The sequence below is a fragment of the Acinonyx jubatus genome, chromosome C2, assembly GCF_027475565.1.
Source record: "Acinonyx jubatus isolate Ajub_Pintada_27869175 chromosome C2, VMU_Ajub_asm_v1.0, whole genome shotgun sequence".
Taxonomy (NCBI): Eukaryota; Metazoa; Chordata; class Mammalia; order Carnivora; family Felidae; genus Acinonyx; species Acinonyx jubatus.
In genome coordinates this window covers 80,758,170-80,775,740 of record NC_069384.1, presented here as the reverse complement: position 1 = coordinate 80,775,740, position 17,571 = coordinate 80,758,170, and the positions used below count along the sequence as shown (strand labels likewise).

Below are 17,571 nucleotides of genomic sequence, written 5' to 3'. Positions count from 1 at the left end.
AAATCTTTGACATACTCATATTTATGGTATAAAACTCAAAACCTAATCTATTATAAAAGTACCTTTTATTAGCAACTTGGAAATTTTTGTATTATATAAGAAAAACACAAGAACTCAAGGGCTATCTGGCCACATCGCTTCTTCCTTTCCCTTTTCTCTGTGCCAAATCCATTTTGGCACAAAGCCAAGGTAATTTCCAGAAATTGGCAGTGCCCTGGCAAATGCACAGCTGCTACCGTCTCCAGCCCCTACCTACTAATTTTGCACAAACCACTTCCTCCTCTTGGAGCTGAGAAATTCACAGGGCAAGGGAAATGTGCCGGGAGGGCAGATATGGAAGCGCTACCTTGTGCCTCTGGCAGATTCAAAAGCCCTTAAAGGTAACAGCAGCATCACCTCCCCTGCACCCCTGCTCACAGAGCTTCCTACTGAGAAAGGTGACATTCCAACCTTGCCCTTTTACCCTCCTGCTCTTCCTTATCTTTCTCCATTTGACTCTCAATGTTTAAAGATTTTGCCTCATTTTTTTTTTCTGTTTTCATTTTTAACATTTTCTGGTCAATACTAGCTTTGACTTCTCATGAATTAAAAGATCCAAACAGTTGCCATGAGGGTGCCTGAGCCAAATCTGGACAGGGAGAGAGGCACTGAGATGGCAAAGGAGCAGTTAGAGTGGGGCTGCCTGTGTTGCCTGTTTGCACTTACCAGCTTCTTCACTGTGCAGTGGCAGTGTGTGGGTGTGTTCACATACACACAGGTAAAATTTAGCTATCGTTATCCTCCTACACTCTTCTTAAACGTAGTCAGCTCTGATCATATTTTAAGACAGTCACGGGATGATTTCTTTCCCTTTGTTCTTGTGCCTCTCCATTTCTCTGCCTTTGTTGGTTGAGATTGGACCTGATATTCTTGCTGAGCAGAGGGAAGCCTCTTGGACTGTACACATCCTTATACACGCCTTAAGGTTCCCCTTGCTTGTGCCCCCTCCCAGAGCACTGCTTAGTTGCCAGTAGCTGGATGGCCTGTCGCGGCTCTGTTGACTGGTACAGTCATCCCGCTAGGTGGATACTTGTGCTTTCTTGAGAGTATCTTTAGTGCATCTAATATAACAGTGAGAATTACTATTGTTTTTGTCATCAATGATCATGATACCATGGCTATTTGTATCTCTCTGTCTGAATAAACAAACAACCAGACTAGGGAAAGACTGTAGGATGAGGAAGGAGAATTCATTTCCAGCTCTGCCACTGATTAGCTGTTGCATTGAGCAAGTCAGCAATATCATAGGAATTTGAATTTGAACATATGAATGTTATTCTCATAGGTAAAGCAAGTCGTTTGGACCATATTCCTTGCTAGACATTCCTTGATAAATGTCAAACCAAGGGGCACCTGGGTGGCCCAGTCGTTTACGTGTCTGATTCTTGGTTTCTACTCAGGTCATGATATCACGGTTGGTGTGTTTGAGCCCTGCATCAGGCTCTGCATTGACAGCATGGACCCTGCCTGGACTCTCTCTCCCTCTCTCTTTGCCCCTGCCCTGATGTGCTCTCTCTCTCTCTCAAAATAAATAAACTTAAAAAAAAAAAAATCAAACCAAGTGTGATGAGCATGCTGAAGTTCTCTTCCTTAGACTCATTCCCAGTGCCAGAGGGGACTAGTCTGCTTCATGTGCACCCTTAACCTCTTAGAAGTAGGAAAAGGTTACAAAACAAACATGTTTTTCTAACTTTTAGTGCATGAACTCATTACAATGTGGTGTCATTAGGGAGAAACTCAGAATACAAACTGACAAAAATGGAAATTCACCAGGAATTAACATAAAGTTCTATAGTCTGATTCAAAGAACAAATTGCACAAATAGGTGTTTGGCTGAAATTCACATATTCATTTGGGTATTTGCATTACCCTCAAGTCTGATGTGAGCCAAAAGCACGATGTACACCCTGTGCTGTATAGCATAACCATGAGTCCCAACTGGCAAAGGTAGACTGGAAGTAACTGCTGAGGCAGTGGCCAGGGCAGATAGTATCGAGTCAGCAGTCTTAAAAGACCTCAATCAGAGCAAGGTAAGAGAGGGCAAAGTCAAGAGAGCTCAAGGTTGTGGCAAGAAATCAGCAGGAAAACAAAACGAAGGGATCAGTAATGTGAAAGCTGAGAGATCAGCACAAAAGGAATGGGGTGGGGAGGATAGGGTGACGGGAATGAGGGTCAATTCCGCAAACAGCTATTGCTGTAACAGAGGGCTTCAGCTTTTCTTTTTATTTCTTTTCCCCCCAACCTTATAGTCCCAGGCAGCTTCCTAGCTCCCAAATTTCTCCATTCCCTAGAATTTAAGTCCACCTCTAAGCTAACCTCATCCAACCCAACTTCATCTCTCTGATTTATTTAAAGGAAAAATCATCTGCATCATTTTATGAACTTTCAGAACCCATTTATGAAGGAAAGGCATTACCTTAACTGCTTCCCAACATTAGCTGGCTATTCCATTATTTCTGAGTTACCAAACTTCTCACACATGCCCTGGTGGTTTCTGCTTGCCTCTGCTAATTCCCTTAGCCAACCTGACTTCCTTTCTTCTATGGATCTCAAATCATCCTCTTTTCAAAGATTCATCTCAAGTCCTACCTCTTTTTTATTTTTTTTTAACGTTTATTTATTTTTTAGAGAGAGAGCATGAGCACACAAACAGGGGAAAGGCAGAGAGAGAGAGACAGGAATCGAAGAGGGCTCTTTGCTGAGAGCAGAAAGCCCGATGTGGGGCTCAAACTTGCAAACCATGAGATCATGACCTGAGCCAAAGTTGGACACCCAACTTTGACTTCCTGGAATGTCAGGTTTCACTTTTACTTGGTTTACCCTCCAACCCAAACAGCATTTCCTCTATGACATCTCTAGACATATTTGATGTTTATTTTCCTGAGCCCTCATAGCACCTTGTTCATGTCTGTGTACTACATATCTAACCATATGGCTTTTCTCGTCATTTGGTCTTTCCCTCTAGATTTTAAGTTCCTATAGAGTAGAAACATATGTACCATTCATTAATGCCTAACACACTGTATAGCATGTGATAGGAGCTCAATACATGTTTAAATGAATGAATGAGACTTCAAAGGATATGGTATTTTCATTGGTTCATTCACACAAGCTCCTCATAGGCAATGAAAACAAGGCTTAAAATTTGGGTCTCAGAGGGGTGCCTGGGTGGCTAAGTCGGTTAAGTGTCCGACTCTTGATTTCAGCTTCGGTCATGATCTCAGAGTTTGTGGAATCAAGCCCTGCATCAGGCTCTGCGCTGACAGTTGGGAGCCTGCTTGAGATTCTCTTTCTCCCCCTCTCTCTTTGCCCCTCCCCCCTAATGAATTAATAAAAAACTTTAAAAATTTTGGGTCTCCGTAATGCAGATGAGAAATTAATAAAATAGGGATAATTTCTTTTTATCCACAAACCTTAATATAGGATACTATTGAGTCCCCATCACCTTCAGCATAAAATCCAAGTCTTTTAGCCTAGCATACAAAGCTCCTTATAACATAGACCCTGACTTTCTCTCCATTCTTATCTTCCTATGTATACGTATAACCTGCATTCTATCCACTTTGATTTCTCATATACTCCATAGTCTTTCATGCCTCCATGCCTTCGTTCATACTTTCCCCACACATGTGGCACCCTCTCCGTCTTCTCTCACTCACCCCTCTCCTGCATGCCTGATGAGGTTCTATACTTCCAACACTGATCAATAGTTACCACCTTTGGGTAGCTAGCTCTGAAAGTATCCCTCCCTATTCTGTGCCCCTAGAGCACGTGGTTGATTCATTATAAGCACTATGCTGTCAGTCATTGTTGGTCTGTTTCTTGCTTCCTCTGTAAAGTGAGATTATCTTCATACCCTGACTTCTAATGTATTCTAGATGTTTAATACAGAGTGAAGAAAGAAAGGAATAACTATTATATAGGGATTTGTAAAGAAAGTAAATTTCTGATAATAGACATACATTGAATAAATTTAAGATTGAATTTGCATGATCTGGACAATCTGGAACAATCCCATGTCTTTCTTTTCAGAGGTTGGGTTTCCCTGAAAAATTGGTGCTAATGGACATATCAGAAGCAATTAATAAGTTTAAAACACTGGGGCTTAGTCTGTGCCCCAGAATTGGTTTAGTACAGTAAAAACAAATTTTATATCTTAGGAATTTATCTTGTCACATACAGAAGACATTTATCTAAATGACTTAATGAATACTTTAGAAAGTAAAACAATGCCCCAATAGATAAAACACTAAAGAAATTAGGAAAAAAATGAGCAGGATATAGTTTTTAATAAAAGTGTGTGTATCAAGATATTTAATTTTTGTTTGGGAAGGGAAATGTTTTTTTTCTGATTATAAACCTAATATATATGTCTTAGTCTGTTTAGGCTGCTATAACAAAAATACCATAGACCAGGTGGTTCAAAGAACAAATATGTATTTCTCACAGTTCTAGAGGCTAGGAAATCCAAGATCAAGCCACTGGCATGTTCTATATGTCTGGTAAGGGCCTCCTTCCTGGTTCAGAGACAGCTGTTTTCTCACTGTGTCCTCACATGGCAGAAGAAGAAATACTGGGAGCTCTCCAGTATTTTTTTTTTTTTTTTTTGAGCAAGAGAGAATGAGGAGAGAGAGAGAATTTTAAGCAGGCTCAATCCCACAACCCTGGGATCATGACCTGAGCTGAAATCAAGAGTCAGACAGTCAACCAACTGAGCCACCCAGGTGCCTCACTCTGGGATCTCTGTTATAAGGGCACTAATCCTCTGAGGGCTCCACCTTTCTGACCTAATCATTACATCCCAAAGACCTCACTTCCAAATACTATCACATTGGGGATTGGGTGTCAACATACGGATTTTGGAGGAGGGGGACACAAACATTCACTTTATAGCAACACGTTAATGCAGAATGCTTGGAATATTTTGAGAAACACAACGACATAAGCCTCTCCCAAATCTAACCACCTAGAATTAACAAAAGTTAGTAGTTAACAATAGTTAATTCTTGGAGTGTATTCTTCCAGTCTTTTTTCTTACACACATACAAATATGTGTTTATGTGTCTTTTCAAATAAAAGTTGGGGGATGGTTTAAACAGATGATGGGGATTGAGTGCACTTGTGATGAGCACCAGGTGATGTATGGAAGTGTTGAATCACCATATTATATCACCTGAAACTACTATTATGCTGTATGTTAACTAACTGGAATTTAAATACGAATTTTTAAAAAATGTAAGGGTTTATGTTGTACATATTGTTCTCACCTGCTTTTTATATTAACATGTCTTGAACGTTTTCTCAAGTTAGTAAATACTCTTCTACAGCATCATTTTTAATTGCTGCACAGTGTTCCATCATGTGGATGTATTTATTTAACCAATCCCCATTGTTTCAATATTCTTGTTATTAAAAACAGAAGTGTAGTAGTGTGGGTGACGAAAGGAAGGGTGAACTCATGTCCTCCTCCTGTTTTCCCAGGTTTTGGAGCCCTCTCTTGCATCAGAACTCTGTCCTCCTAATCCTCTGAGTGTCATCTCAGGATCCTGGGCACACTCATGGCACGATGGCCAACCCTCAGGAGCACCTGAGCTGCTCCTCTTCCCCACACTTACCCTTGAGTGAAAACAGAACCTTCAATGGACTACAAGATGAGCTCACACCTACGGGGAGCCACCCTTCACCCAAGCTCCTTAAGGACCCGCAGGAAAAGGGGGGAGTACATGCAGAGCTAACAGAGAACATGAACAGCCCCATCACCACAACAGTGTTGACGAGTGTGAGCGAAGATTCCAGGGACCAGTTTGAGAACAGCGTTCTTCAGCTAAGGGAACAAGATGAATCGGAAATGGCCGTGTCTCAGAGGAACAGCAACACCACGGACAGAGAGAGCACAAGTGGAACCGAAGACATCAAGATTCAGTTCAGCAGGTCGGGTAGCGGCAGTGGTGGGTTTCTGGAAGGACTATTTGGATGCTTGAGGCCTGTATGGAATATCATTGGCAAGGCATATTCCACTGATTACAAATTGCAGCAGCAAGGTAAGTTAGAGCGTGGATTTGGGAAACATTTCCTGTATAAACATACCACCACCATTCACTGGACAACCTTTGATTTAAAAAACTGGTGCCAATCAAAAAGAATGAAATCTTGCCATTTGCAACTATGTAGATGGAATTACAGGGTATTATGCTAAGCAAAATTAGTCAGTCAGAGAAAGACAAATATCATACGACTTCACTCATATGAGGACTTTAAGATACAAAACAGATGAACATAAGGGAAGGGAAGCAAAAATAATATAAAAACAGAGAGGAAGGCAAAACATAAGAGACTCTTAAATATAGAGAACAAACAGAGGGTTACTGGAGGGGTTGTGGGAGGGGGGATGGGCCAAATGGGTAAGGGATATTAAGGAGTCTACTCCTGAAATCATTGTTTCACTATATGCTAGCTAACTTTGATATAAATTAAAAAAATAAATTAAAAAGAAAACTAGTATCATATGAATACCCCATACCAATCTCCTTTAAACCTTCTGACTGGAACAGATTCACATTTGGTTGGTCTTTTTTTCGAAGCCCATCTTTTGCAGCTGTCCAGTCAAGTGGTGTCAAGTAAGGTACATAAAGACAATCCACAGCATTATGAGGAAGAAGATGTTAGAGCTCCTGTTCCTCCTATCATCATTTTAAATTTCTATTTTCATGCATGTTTTCATATATATTTGGTATTTGAATAAAGCTGTACAGATACATAATTTATAAATAAATCACATAGTGAATGCATGTTTAAAAATTTTTTGTTGAGGGGTTACCTGGGTGGCTCAGTCGGATAAGCGTCCCACTCGTGATCTCAACTCAGGTCTTGATCTCAGGGTCGTGAGTTCTAGCACCACGTTGGGTTCCGCGCTGGGCATGAAGCCTATGGAAAATTTTTTATTGAAAATTTATTCAGTCAAAAAGTCTGATGGCCACTGGGTTGATTCTAAGCCAGACAGAAGCCACATGGTTCTGTGCCTGAAAATTGCTGCCCTATTATAGGTTGTAGTAAAAAGGAATCATTTTCTTTTTTTTAATTATTTTTTTTAAATGTTTATTTTTGATAGAACACAAGGGGGGGGAGGAGAAGAGAGAGACGGAGACACAGAATCTGAAGCAGGTTCCAGGCTCTGAGCTGTCAACACAGAGCCTGACGCAGGGCTCGAACCCACAGAACAGACTGTGAGATCATGACTTGAGCTGAAGTCAGTCGCCCAGCTGACTGAGCCACCCAGGCTCCCCAAAAGGAATCATTTTCTTACAGCCAGGTCACAGAAAGCTCACATTGTGAGGAAAGAAGAAGTATCTAACCAATCTTGAGAAGCATTATTATGTCTAGATCTCACAGCTTTTGGAAAAGTAAATTAACTCCCATCATTGTGTAATTTACATATTCATATATACCGATTCAAGCATTATGCATCTGAAGAGAACACATGGCCCTAGTGTTCTTTATAACTCCATTTATATTCCTTAAAAGAATTTTTTTCTTCCTGGTATCAAAAGTAATATATGTAAAAAGATTGGTAACTTACAGGTAAGTTTCCCCCAAAAAGTAAAACTATTTATCTGTGATCCCTAGTTTCCACTATTAATGTTTTTGGTATATATATTAGTCTTATTGTGTGTGTGTTTGTGTGCTTTAATAGATACAGAGTTAAACTAGTTACGCTTTTTCACTTCACATTGTGAACATTTCCCATATCATGAAACATACTTCCTCAGCATTTTTAATGCTTGCATTATATTAAATTGCGTGAATGTGCTAAGATTTATTTAAGCAATCCTCAATCGCTTGGCAGTTTGCTGTTTTTAGTGATCATAAGCTACACTGCAATGAACATCTGTATACTATTTAATTTTCACACATATCTTTGATTATGTCTGTGATTATTTTTAACATGTCTTTGGTTTCCTTAGGATAAGTTCTTAGAAGAGGGAGCGGTTGGGTTAAGAGGGTTTGTGGCTTTTTAAGGCTTTTGATAGGTATCTTGGTAGCCTCATGTAAATGATTTGGTTAACAGTTCTCTCATCAAGACATTTTGGAAAGGACCAGAAATATAGATCAGAAATGAGACTGTTTTATTTATTTTATAACTGCATGTTGGACCCTGTGACTCTCTTAAAAACATGTTCATCTCTTTCAGTCGAGACTGTTGCTGGCTTTTCCACAACAGCCAGTTGACATCAGTCACCACTTTTCTCATTTTTTTCTTTTCTCATTTTCTCATATTTCTGAAATACCTTCTCTTAACCAATACCAGCCTCTCCTTCTATACCCCTTTCCCATAAGTGTATTGGGATTTGTTGGCAAATCTATCGATCCCAGGTGTGCTTTCCGGGATTTGTCAATCACAATATCCATTCCTGCTCCATGCAGTAATTCTTTGTCAGTCCCCAGGATGTGTCTGTCTGCCTCTCTCTCTCTGTCTTTCATACATCCTCCCATCCCATTCACCCTGCACATTCCACCTTTCTTTCCCCCGCTACGGTCTTAAGCCTTCAAGGAAGTTAAAAAGCTGTCCCTTGTCACACAAACTTTAGGGGTTTCTATGTTAAACAGTATTATTATTTTAAAACTTGGGAATAAAGATAAACACAAAGAAGAAAATAAAAATCACTTGTCATCCCACAACCCAGAGATAACCGCCCTCAATTTATTACTTCTTTAAAAGTTCCTTCTTCTCTACTTAGACATAAAACCTACTAATATCTGCTTATGTGATGAACTGCATTTGGTTTTTAGGGTCTTAACTTGTCCAGTCTAATGATTATTTTGGTGGTAATTTGGAGGTCTCAGGACCCAAATGTAGGTTCAGGCTCATAAAGAGGAGCAACGGATACATCTTATGTGTCTGTCAACAGGAGCTTTACAAACTTTTGAATTATCCTGTAAACTTGTATTTAATTGTCTTCCAATTGATTATGTGACTTTCAGAAAGGCTTATTTCAAGAGTAAATAAGAAACCGGCCTGGTCAGCTTAAGCTTACAAGGCAGCTTATAGCTGCCTAACTCCTCAGCAGATGACAGGATACCTCACTGCAGGCTGGTGTTACTGGGGGCCATGAAAGAGATTCACTAGCTAGAAACTAGGTGTAGTTTTTTTCCTTGTCAGCTCTGGGATCAGGGAGCTAATCTTTAATCCTGGATTACAGTCAACCAGAGGATAGCCCACAGAACAGATGTGTCTCTGCATTTGGTATACTTACAAGGAAATTTCACTTGATTTTTCAAAAATTTTAATGACATCTTCATCTCCCATTTAGTATTTGGTAGTGAAGTCCAAGTAAGGTAGCGTGTGTAATGGAAATCTTTTACTGCCAAATAGTTCCCAGTCTTATAGCAAGTATTGTCATAGTCAAGTCTGAATACAAACTAAGGAGAACTTATGCCTTAAAGGGGGGGGGGGGGGGGATGTGGTTACGGATCACAGTGGATATTGGAATTAAAATAGTAGTCATAGTGATGAATCATAAGATAAAAGCTGGGGAAGAGTACCAATGAACAGATACAAAAGCAGTAGAAAGTCTGGACTAATCCTGAACCGAACACAGCCAGGTCGGTCGCTCATCATCTGTCGGGAGCCTCCAATTTTGCACATCCTCATTATTAACATTCTTTTTTCTATCATTTTCCTATTCATTGGCTGCCAGCTAGATATTGACAGGGACATTGGGATGGGACAAGAGGACTAAACCACATCAATCACTTTTACTTCTGATATTTATGTCCAGTAAAAAGACTGATGGGAAGGTGGTTGAAGTATATGAAGATTCCTGAATTTCCAGTGTGGTCCCCTCTATTTTTCCATGGATAATTGAGAATTGGCTAAACATAGCTGAATAACACAGGCATGAGCTACTGTTAGCAGAGGAAAATTTTATCCTTTAGTATTGAATCATCAACCTTTTTGGTATTTGAGTGTCAAATGTATTTATCATTTGTATTTTAATTTATTTCTCATTTTATAAAAATAATAAATAATAGGAATTATTTATTTAAAAATATACTAGGGGTGCCTGGGTGACTCAGTCGGTGAGGCGTCCACCTTCAGCTCAGGTCATGATTTTGCAGTTTGTGGGTTCAAGCCCTGCATCAGGCTCTGTGTTGACAGCTCGGAGCCTGGCGCCTGCCTCAGATTCTTTTTCTCCCTCTCTCTCTGCCCCTCCCCAACTCATGCTCTGTCTCTCTCTCTCTCAAGAATAAAAACATTAAAAAAATTTTTTTAATAAAAAAATAAGAATATAATAAATCATAGGGGTGCCTAGCTGGTTCAGTCGGTAGAGCATGCAACTCTTCATCTAGGGGTCATGAGTTTGAGCCCCACGCTGGGCATAGAGATTGCTTAAAAATATATATACACTAAAAATATAATAAATTATAATGTAAACAGTATAAAATGATATGAAAAGAAAGAATTATTTAACAAACTGGTTTGGAATCATTAAATAACAATATGAAAGAAATGAGCTTGCCTTGGTCCTCACTCCATACATCAAAATAAACTCCAGATGGATGTAAAGGTTAAACTTAAAATAAAATCAACTATAGATCACTCTTAGAAGATTGATTGGGCAGTAGAAGAAATTTCAAAGGAAATGACACACATCTATGAAAATATTTCATTCAAAAAATGGTAAAATACAAAGAAAAAGTCTTTTTAAAAATATTCTTTTCATATGTATCAAAGAAATAGAAAACTCCTTCCAGTTTAGAGAACTATAAGACCCCAACAGATAAATGCACAACAGATAAAAATGACCATTCATGCACAGCAGATGTGAGTGTTAAACAGATGTGGAGAAAATATTCTATATGAACTGGCAATCAAAGTAGTGCGAACTTATAAAACACTACTTTACACCTAAATAAATTAGAACCAAAAAGACTATTGACAATATTGATTGCTAGCAAAGTTAAAGTAAAAGGGACACACTCATACGTTAATACTGTCAGCAAAAACTAGCAAAATCCTGGGACGCCTGGGTGGCTCAGTCGGTTGAGCGACCGACTTCAGCTCAGGTCACGATCTCATGGTTGGGGAGTTCGAGCCCCGCGTCGGGCTCTGGACTGATGGCTCAGAGCCTGGAGCCTGCTTCCGATTCTGTGTCTCCCTCTCTCTCTGCCCCTCCCCCGTTCATGCTCTGTCTCTCTCTGTCTCAAAAATAAATAAACATTAAAAAACAAAAACAAACAAAAAAAAAAAACTAGCGAAATCCTGTTGAATGGCAGTTTTGAATGGTACACGAAGAACCAGGAAACTATACTCTTTAACCTAAGGACTGATTTTGAGGAAATAATATAAAGAAAGAAAAAAGTATCCAATTTAAATCAGCAAACAAAAAGATGGAAAAAGAAAAGGTAAAAGGGTACAGTAAGCAACTATTAAAGCCTATAATAAAACGTGTAAATACATGGGAAATAATACATCAAAAAAGTAGAAAAGGTTATATGTCACATACAACTTTTACATAGCTATATCCATACAAGCAAAGACCAGAAGGTTAGATGAAAACTGAATACAGAATGGGATTGCAGATAAAATACTTTCTTTTGTTGTTTTTTCTAATATTTTCTAGTGTTTCTAGCATTTAACAGTAAATAAAAATTGAGTAAATAGGGGGAAAAACACCCAAAGATATCTAATTTTAGTAGTTATTATATTAAAAATTATGATAACTTGGGCATTTATGAAGTTTCTCAGAAAAATATTGCCCCGTATGTTCTTGTCCCAGAATCCAGTAAGAGTACTTTACTGAGCCCCTGAATGGCCAAAATGACACTGTGTTTAGTTCTTCACTGGACCCCTAACCACTAAACCCCTCTGACAGTATGCCATTGATATCCGGGTCCTGTGTGTGCTGCACAGATAAGCCCTTGGGGATAGAAGTGAGACCGTGTGAGACACTTAACTCCTGTCAGTCACTCGAAGCCAGCAAGATACTCGAAGCAGTCAAGGCTTTAAGTTACTCTTTCCCTTCACATCTTACTTGGTATCATTTGTTTGTGTGGTGACTTCATAATTGTGAGCTATCTCTGTTTTAGAGAAATTTGTTTTTAGATAACATCCATCTAACTTCAATAGAGCAGAAACCTTTAATCTGCTCATAGCAGAAAAATGGGTTAAATACCTATGCTATCAACCACCCTCCCTTTTATTTGTTGAGCTCTATGTAATCATATATGGAAGGTCATGTTTTGACCGCTGTAATGAGAAGCCACATCTTATTAAGAATTTACAGAATTTCTTTTCTCTTAAGGTTGAGAAAGTTAGAGAAGAAGGAAATATATTTCCCTTCTAGGTACTGATGACTTCTTTCTGCTGCTTCATCACCATAGTAGATGTGAGTTGATTTGCTTTCAAGACCAGAATATCTTCAAAGCTGACTCAACACTACCTCGTTCAGTGTTCTGCCAACAGTGACCTTTTAGTGATTGGTGATCTAATGAAAATCTCCCATAACCTTTGACATTGTCATCATCCTCTCCTCACTCCATGGGACTTTGGGTACTTTGATGTTTATTTCTTAGCAGTGTAGTGACAATGCACTGATAAAAAGTGGGGCAAGGAGAAGCATCAATGGATCATATTCTTCTTTTTAAGTTCCATGAGATTAAAGCACATATTGATTGAATTTTTGAAGTGCCTTATTTAAAATAGCATTTTATTCACTATAAAAGTATTACAGGCTCGTGGTAAAAAAAAAAAAAACTAATACAGAAAAGGATAAAGAACATAATATGAATCATCAATAATGTTGCCACTTAGAAATGACCCCTGTTACTTTTTTGGTGCAAAAAAATCAAAATCTAAGAAAGAGAGAAGCTTGAAAATAGTGCATCTATATGAGTAAATCTATCATGGCTAATGACCCTCTTAGTTACTTAATGAGAGGCAATGTGGTACAGTGGAAAAAGCACTGTCCCTGGAATCAGCCAATTTTTGAGTTCTGGGCCAAGTTCTGCCACTTACCAGCTCTATGACCTTGGGTAAGTTCTTAATCTCCTTGTCTCTGTTTTCTCATCTACAAATAACCATAATAAGGCCAGATTTATAAGATTGTTGAAAGAATAGGCACATGAGATGTAAAGCTCTATACTACACTAGTACTCAATAAAAGGTAAATATTAATATAAATATTATGCATAATTAGGTCCTCGGGAGAGTATCATTGAAAATTCATTCAACAAGGATTAATTGAACATCTGCACTCGAAATTCAAAGAGGAATAAAACAGCACTTACCACGGGTGATGGAGTAGGGATAGTGGTATAGAGACAAATAAGTGGATCGAACATGGAAGCTTGAAGTGAGGTGGGGCCATGGGAATATCAAAATATGTTTCGTTTGGAGGAGAGTTTATTGGAGATCTCTGATCTGCATGATTCCATTGGTTAAAAACTGATACAAACTAATATGTGAGAACATCTGATCTGTAGTACCAAGACCTGTAGAAAGGTTATATCTTTTGGTGAGTTACCAGGTAGGAGTCAAAATGTAGAGATCACTTTGGGTGATGCTGAAGTTGGTACCTCCAGAGCGGCCTTGTAGAATGGTCCCTGAGCAAATTCTGAGATCCCTCTAAGTTTGTTTCTCGCTTGTGTGCCTAGATACTTGGGAAGTGCCATTTGAGGAGATCTCAGAGCTGCAGTGGCTGGGTAGTGGAGCCCAAGGAGCTGTCTTCTTGGGCAAGTTCCGAGCGGAGGAGGTGGCCATCAAGAAAGTGAGAGAACAGAATGAGACGGATATCAAGCATTTGAGGAAGTTGAAGCACCCTAACATCATCGCTTTCAAGTAGGTCAAGGCTTTTTTTAAAAAAGAAATAGAGAGATTTTCTTTGCCCCAGTATCTGCATATGAGTTCCTGCTTGGAAAGACATATTAAGAATACTCTATAGACTTAATACTGTGCTAGGTGTTTGGGGAGGATACCAAAGAACGATTCAATGAAAGTCATGGGTTTAAGGATCTTATAATCTAGCAGCTCTTTTTGCCAGAGTACACCCTTCTCAGAAAGGATGTACATGGGACGGAGAGAGAGAAAGTGGATTTTTGCGAAGCAGTCAGGTCTGATGAATCAACCCCATTTATTAGTGGGATGACAGAAGTCACTTCAAGATAACCTGTACATCTTAAAATTCACTTAAGAAAACAAAGTTAATGTCTGAAGTCATCACAGAACAATTAGTCCCTGTGCAACAGGCAGGTATTTTTTATTAGTTTCTATTAGCCTCCCTTATTAAATATTAACTTGTAATAACAGGCACCTTCGGAGTATTTCTCCTTGCCTCAAGTTTTGCTAGATCCCTTTTCAAGCATAGTAAGTTGTATGCTATGCTCATTCCAGAAAGTAGTCATTTCCAAGAGTGTATGAATATATCTTTCTAGTTCAGACTGTTATTTTCATAATATTAGCAGGAACCACTAGTAAAAAGGGGAGGCACAAAGGTAAATTTGCTGAATCCCCCAAATTTAGCAGTACTGAGCTCTAAATATGTGTAATCTCTTCTGCCAGTACCTTTCTCTTGAGTTCCCTGTCTTCCCAGCGTCCAAATTCTGCCCTAGCCTTCAACAAATGAATGGTGAGTGACTTTACAGGAGGGAAGATGAAGAATAGGAAAGCTAGCCTTTAGGTAGAAGGAAAGTTCAGAAACTAGAGCTTCTTGGCATATTTTATATATACCAAGTATGTGTGTGTATAAAATATATATGTATATGTATGTATACATACATATATACATATGTATTTCAATCCTGGAAAATAGTATGACTGATGAGGCTACAGCTAAAAGTGGAATAATATACAAATTCCCCTTCCCTAAACTAGGAGGAACTTCTCCCAGCCCCCAAGAGGGATCCTTTCTTGATAAAACTTTCATTATAAAGGTAAACAGGTCACGTGATGATATTTCAATGGAATCACACCCCTCAACTAAGGAATAGAAATCTTGGGTACCAGTTTTGTAGAATGCGTTTAAGTGAGTATTGATGTTGAGTTTTGATTCCCAAACAAGACCCCTTTATGGAAAGGGAAAGAGGTGTGAAAAGAAGAGAAGCATTCAGCTGGGATACTAACTGAAATGCTTGGATTTATTTCCTTGTAGAAGGCACATCAATACAGTGGACATGGGAGAGAGCTTCAGTTATTGTAATGATTCCATCTTTTGTTGTCCTATTAGGGCAGGAGGATATGAGATGAAAATGAAATACTATACAGACGAATTATAATCTTTCCAAAGATGATAAATTTCAAAAGACAATTGAAGGATTATTTGTAGACAGACTGTCAGAGACTCACTTCTTTCCTTCATTTTCCTTCCCTGAGAAAATCATCACTTCTAGTATGCTACATTCTAAGTGGAAGGAAGGGCCTTTCATTTAACTTCCATTTAACTAAACTTTTAAGCTTAGATTACTAGGATACTGAGTTTGAGACGCAGAATATTCTATAGATTAGCATGGCTTTTTGGCCTCCTGAAGTGAGCTGGGCTGTAGGTCCCAGGTATGAAGGCTTTCTAGCAAGATGTCCTGAGTAACTAAAGGTAGAAATGTGTCCTAAGAGTATTGGGTGTGAGAAGCTTTATTTTTCCTTCCTTTCTTTTGCTTTTTCCTTTTTCCTCACAACCTTTTCCCCACCTCACTCCTCTGACCCTCCTACCTACATTTGCAGTTTTCAGCATTTTGGGCAAGTATTGCCATGCTGGTACCCCATTATATAGGCCAAAGATGCTTGAATAGTCTTTACCTCTACATGGAAAACAATAGTGAGACTGTGTCCCTGGCCCATTACACCACACTCTTGAGGCATTGTGCAGTGTTATGTTCGCAGCCATCTGTGCCATGTGTTGCTTGGCCAATGAATCATTCAGGACCGTCTGGAAGATATGAAGCCATGATTAGATTTCAGTATGTCTCTCTGGATACTGATTGCTGTGCCTACAGCTTCCTTTGAAGTTAAGAACTGTATACAGAAGGGGAAGTGAAAGAGAAGACTTATGTATTTTTCCCCCAGTTTTTTGAAAGCAATCTTTGAAAAAACCCAACCTTACTGTTCCTAATGGCATCGGGTGCCAAAGGGAAGAAAAGGTAGCAATTAGAAGTGATTATAGAGCTACTATTTATAGCTACTAAGAAGCCTTGTCATAGTACAGGGTTGATGGAATGATTGCTTCTCATTCATTAGTCAAGAAACATGAAAAGTACATAACATATCACTGTTACCCTTTCTGTCTGTTTGTGTGACAGGTTGAAACATATTTGAATAGGCTGCTGAGTGGCTTCAGACAAATATTTATTTTGATATCCTTGAGCACGTTACATTGTTCCTGCCTATTCATTGTTTTTCTGTAATGAAAATTAAATTGCCTTCTTATGGTTGTGGTATATTTGTACTCCACTGAGGTCTCCTAAAAAGTAACAGGAACTTGAAAAAAATTTTCATTAGAAATGAGAGTGGGAATTCTGGGTAGCTTAGAAAATGATAAGAGAGTAATAGAAACAGCTTTGTGGCATTTGACAGGCATATGAAGTCAGGGGAAATGAAGAGTAATTACTCTTCTTCATGACCTGCCTTTGTTGTAAGACTTTCACATGATCACAAGCCATGGCCTCTAAATCTTCTCATCATCATATCATTGCATACGATAATTTTTCTTCTCTTTTCTCATCTTCAGAACAAAAGTGTGACGTAGGGCTGATATGACTATTACCACTTTTCTAAGGGAGCATTAATATAGGAATCCCCAATATGCTTATGTATACAGAAGTTAAAAAGCAAAAAAGGGAGGCAGTGTAACATGGTGAGTGGAAAGAGCATGGGCTTTGAAGTTAGACTGGATTTGAATCCCAGCCCTGTCACAGGTCTATGATCTAGGGCAAGTCACTTTCCCTCTCTGAGCCTTACCTGTAAAAATGGAAGAGGTCATATTTATTGTGCAATGGTTTGGGGCAGATTAAATAAGACAAATAAACATGGAAATATTCTGGACAAATAAAAGATGTTCTTCCATGTTAATTCCTTTCTTCCTACCCCTTGCATCTGCACGTGTCTCTGCGAAGGATTTTATCAGCAGAGAAAGTTAAGTTGAAGCTAAGAAATATTTGCAAAAATGGGGCACCTGGGTGGCTCAGTCAGTTAAACTTCCAGTTCTTGGTTTGGGCTCAGGTCATGATCTCATGGTTTGTGAGATTAAGCCCTGCATCAGGCTCTGTGCTGACAGTGCAGAGCCTGCTTGGGATTCTCTATCTCCCTCTCTCTCTGCCCCTACCCCACTGTGCTGTCTCTGTCTCTCTCAAAATAAATAAATAAACTTAAAAACATATATTTGCAGAAAGAAAGAAAGAAAGAAAGAAAGAAAGAAAGAAAGAAAGAAAGAAAGAAAAAGAAAAAAAATATTTGCAAAGTTAGGTGCCTGGGTGGCTCCATCAGTTAAGCATCTGACTCTCGATTTCAGCTCAGGTCATGATCTTACAGTTGTTAGATCAAGCCCA

The 17,571-nt window shown here is 38.9% G+C and overlaps 1 protein-coding gene across 14 annotated transcripts in view; it reads left to right on the top strand.

Annotated features, from left to right (window-relative positions):
* MAP3K13 (mitogen-activated protein kinase kinase kinase 13) overlaps positions 1 to 17,571 on the top strand; it is a 169,093-nt gene that overhangs the window by 116,520 nt on the left and 35,002 nt on the right. For all 14 annotated transcript variants that reach the window (XM_027061261.2, XM_053221118.1, XM_053221119.1 and 11 more), the window contains 2 exons: positions 5,521 to 6,080; positions 13,693 to 13,876. In XM_027061261.2, coding sequence (XP_026917062.2) covers positions 5,606 to 6,080; positions 13,693 to 13,876 — 659 coding nt within the window. In that variant the 5' untranslated portion in view covers positions 5,521 to 5,605. The remainder of the gene's footprint in view (positions 1 to 5,520; positions 6,081 to 13,692; positions 13,877 to 17,571) is intronic.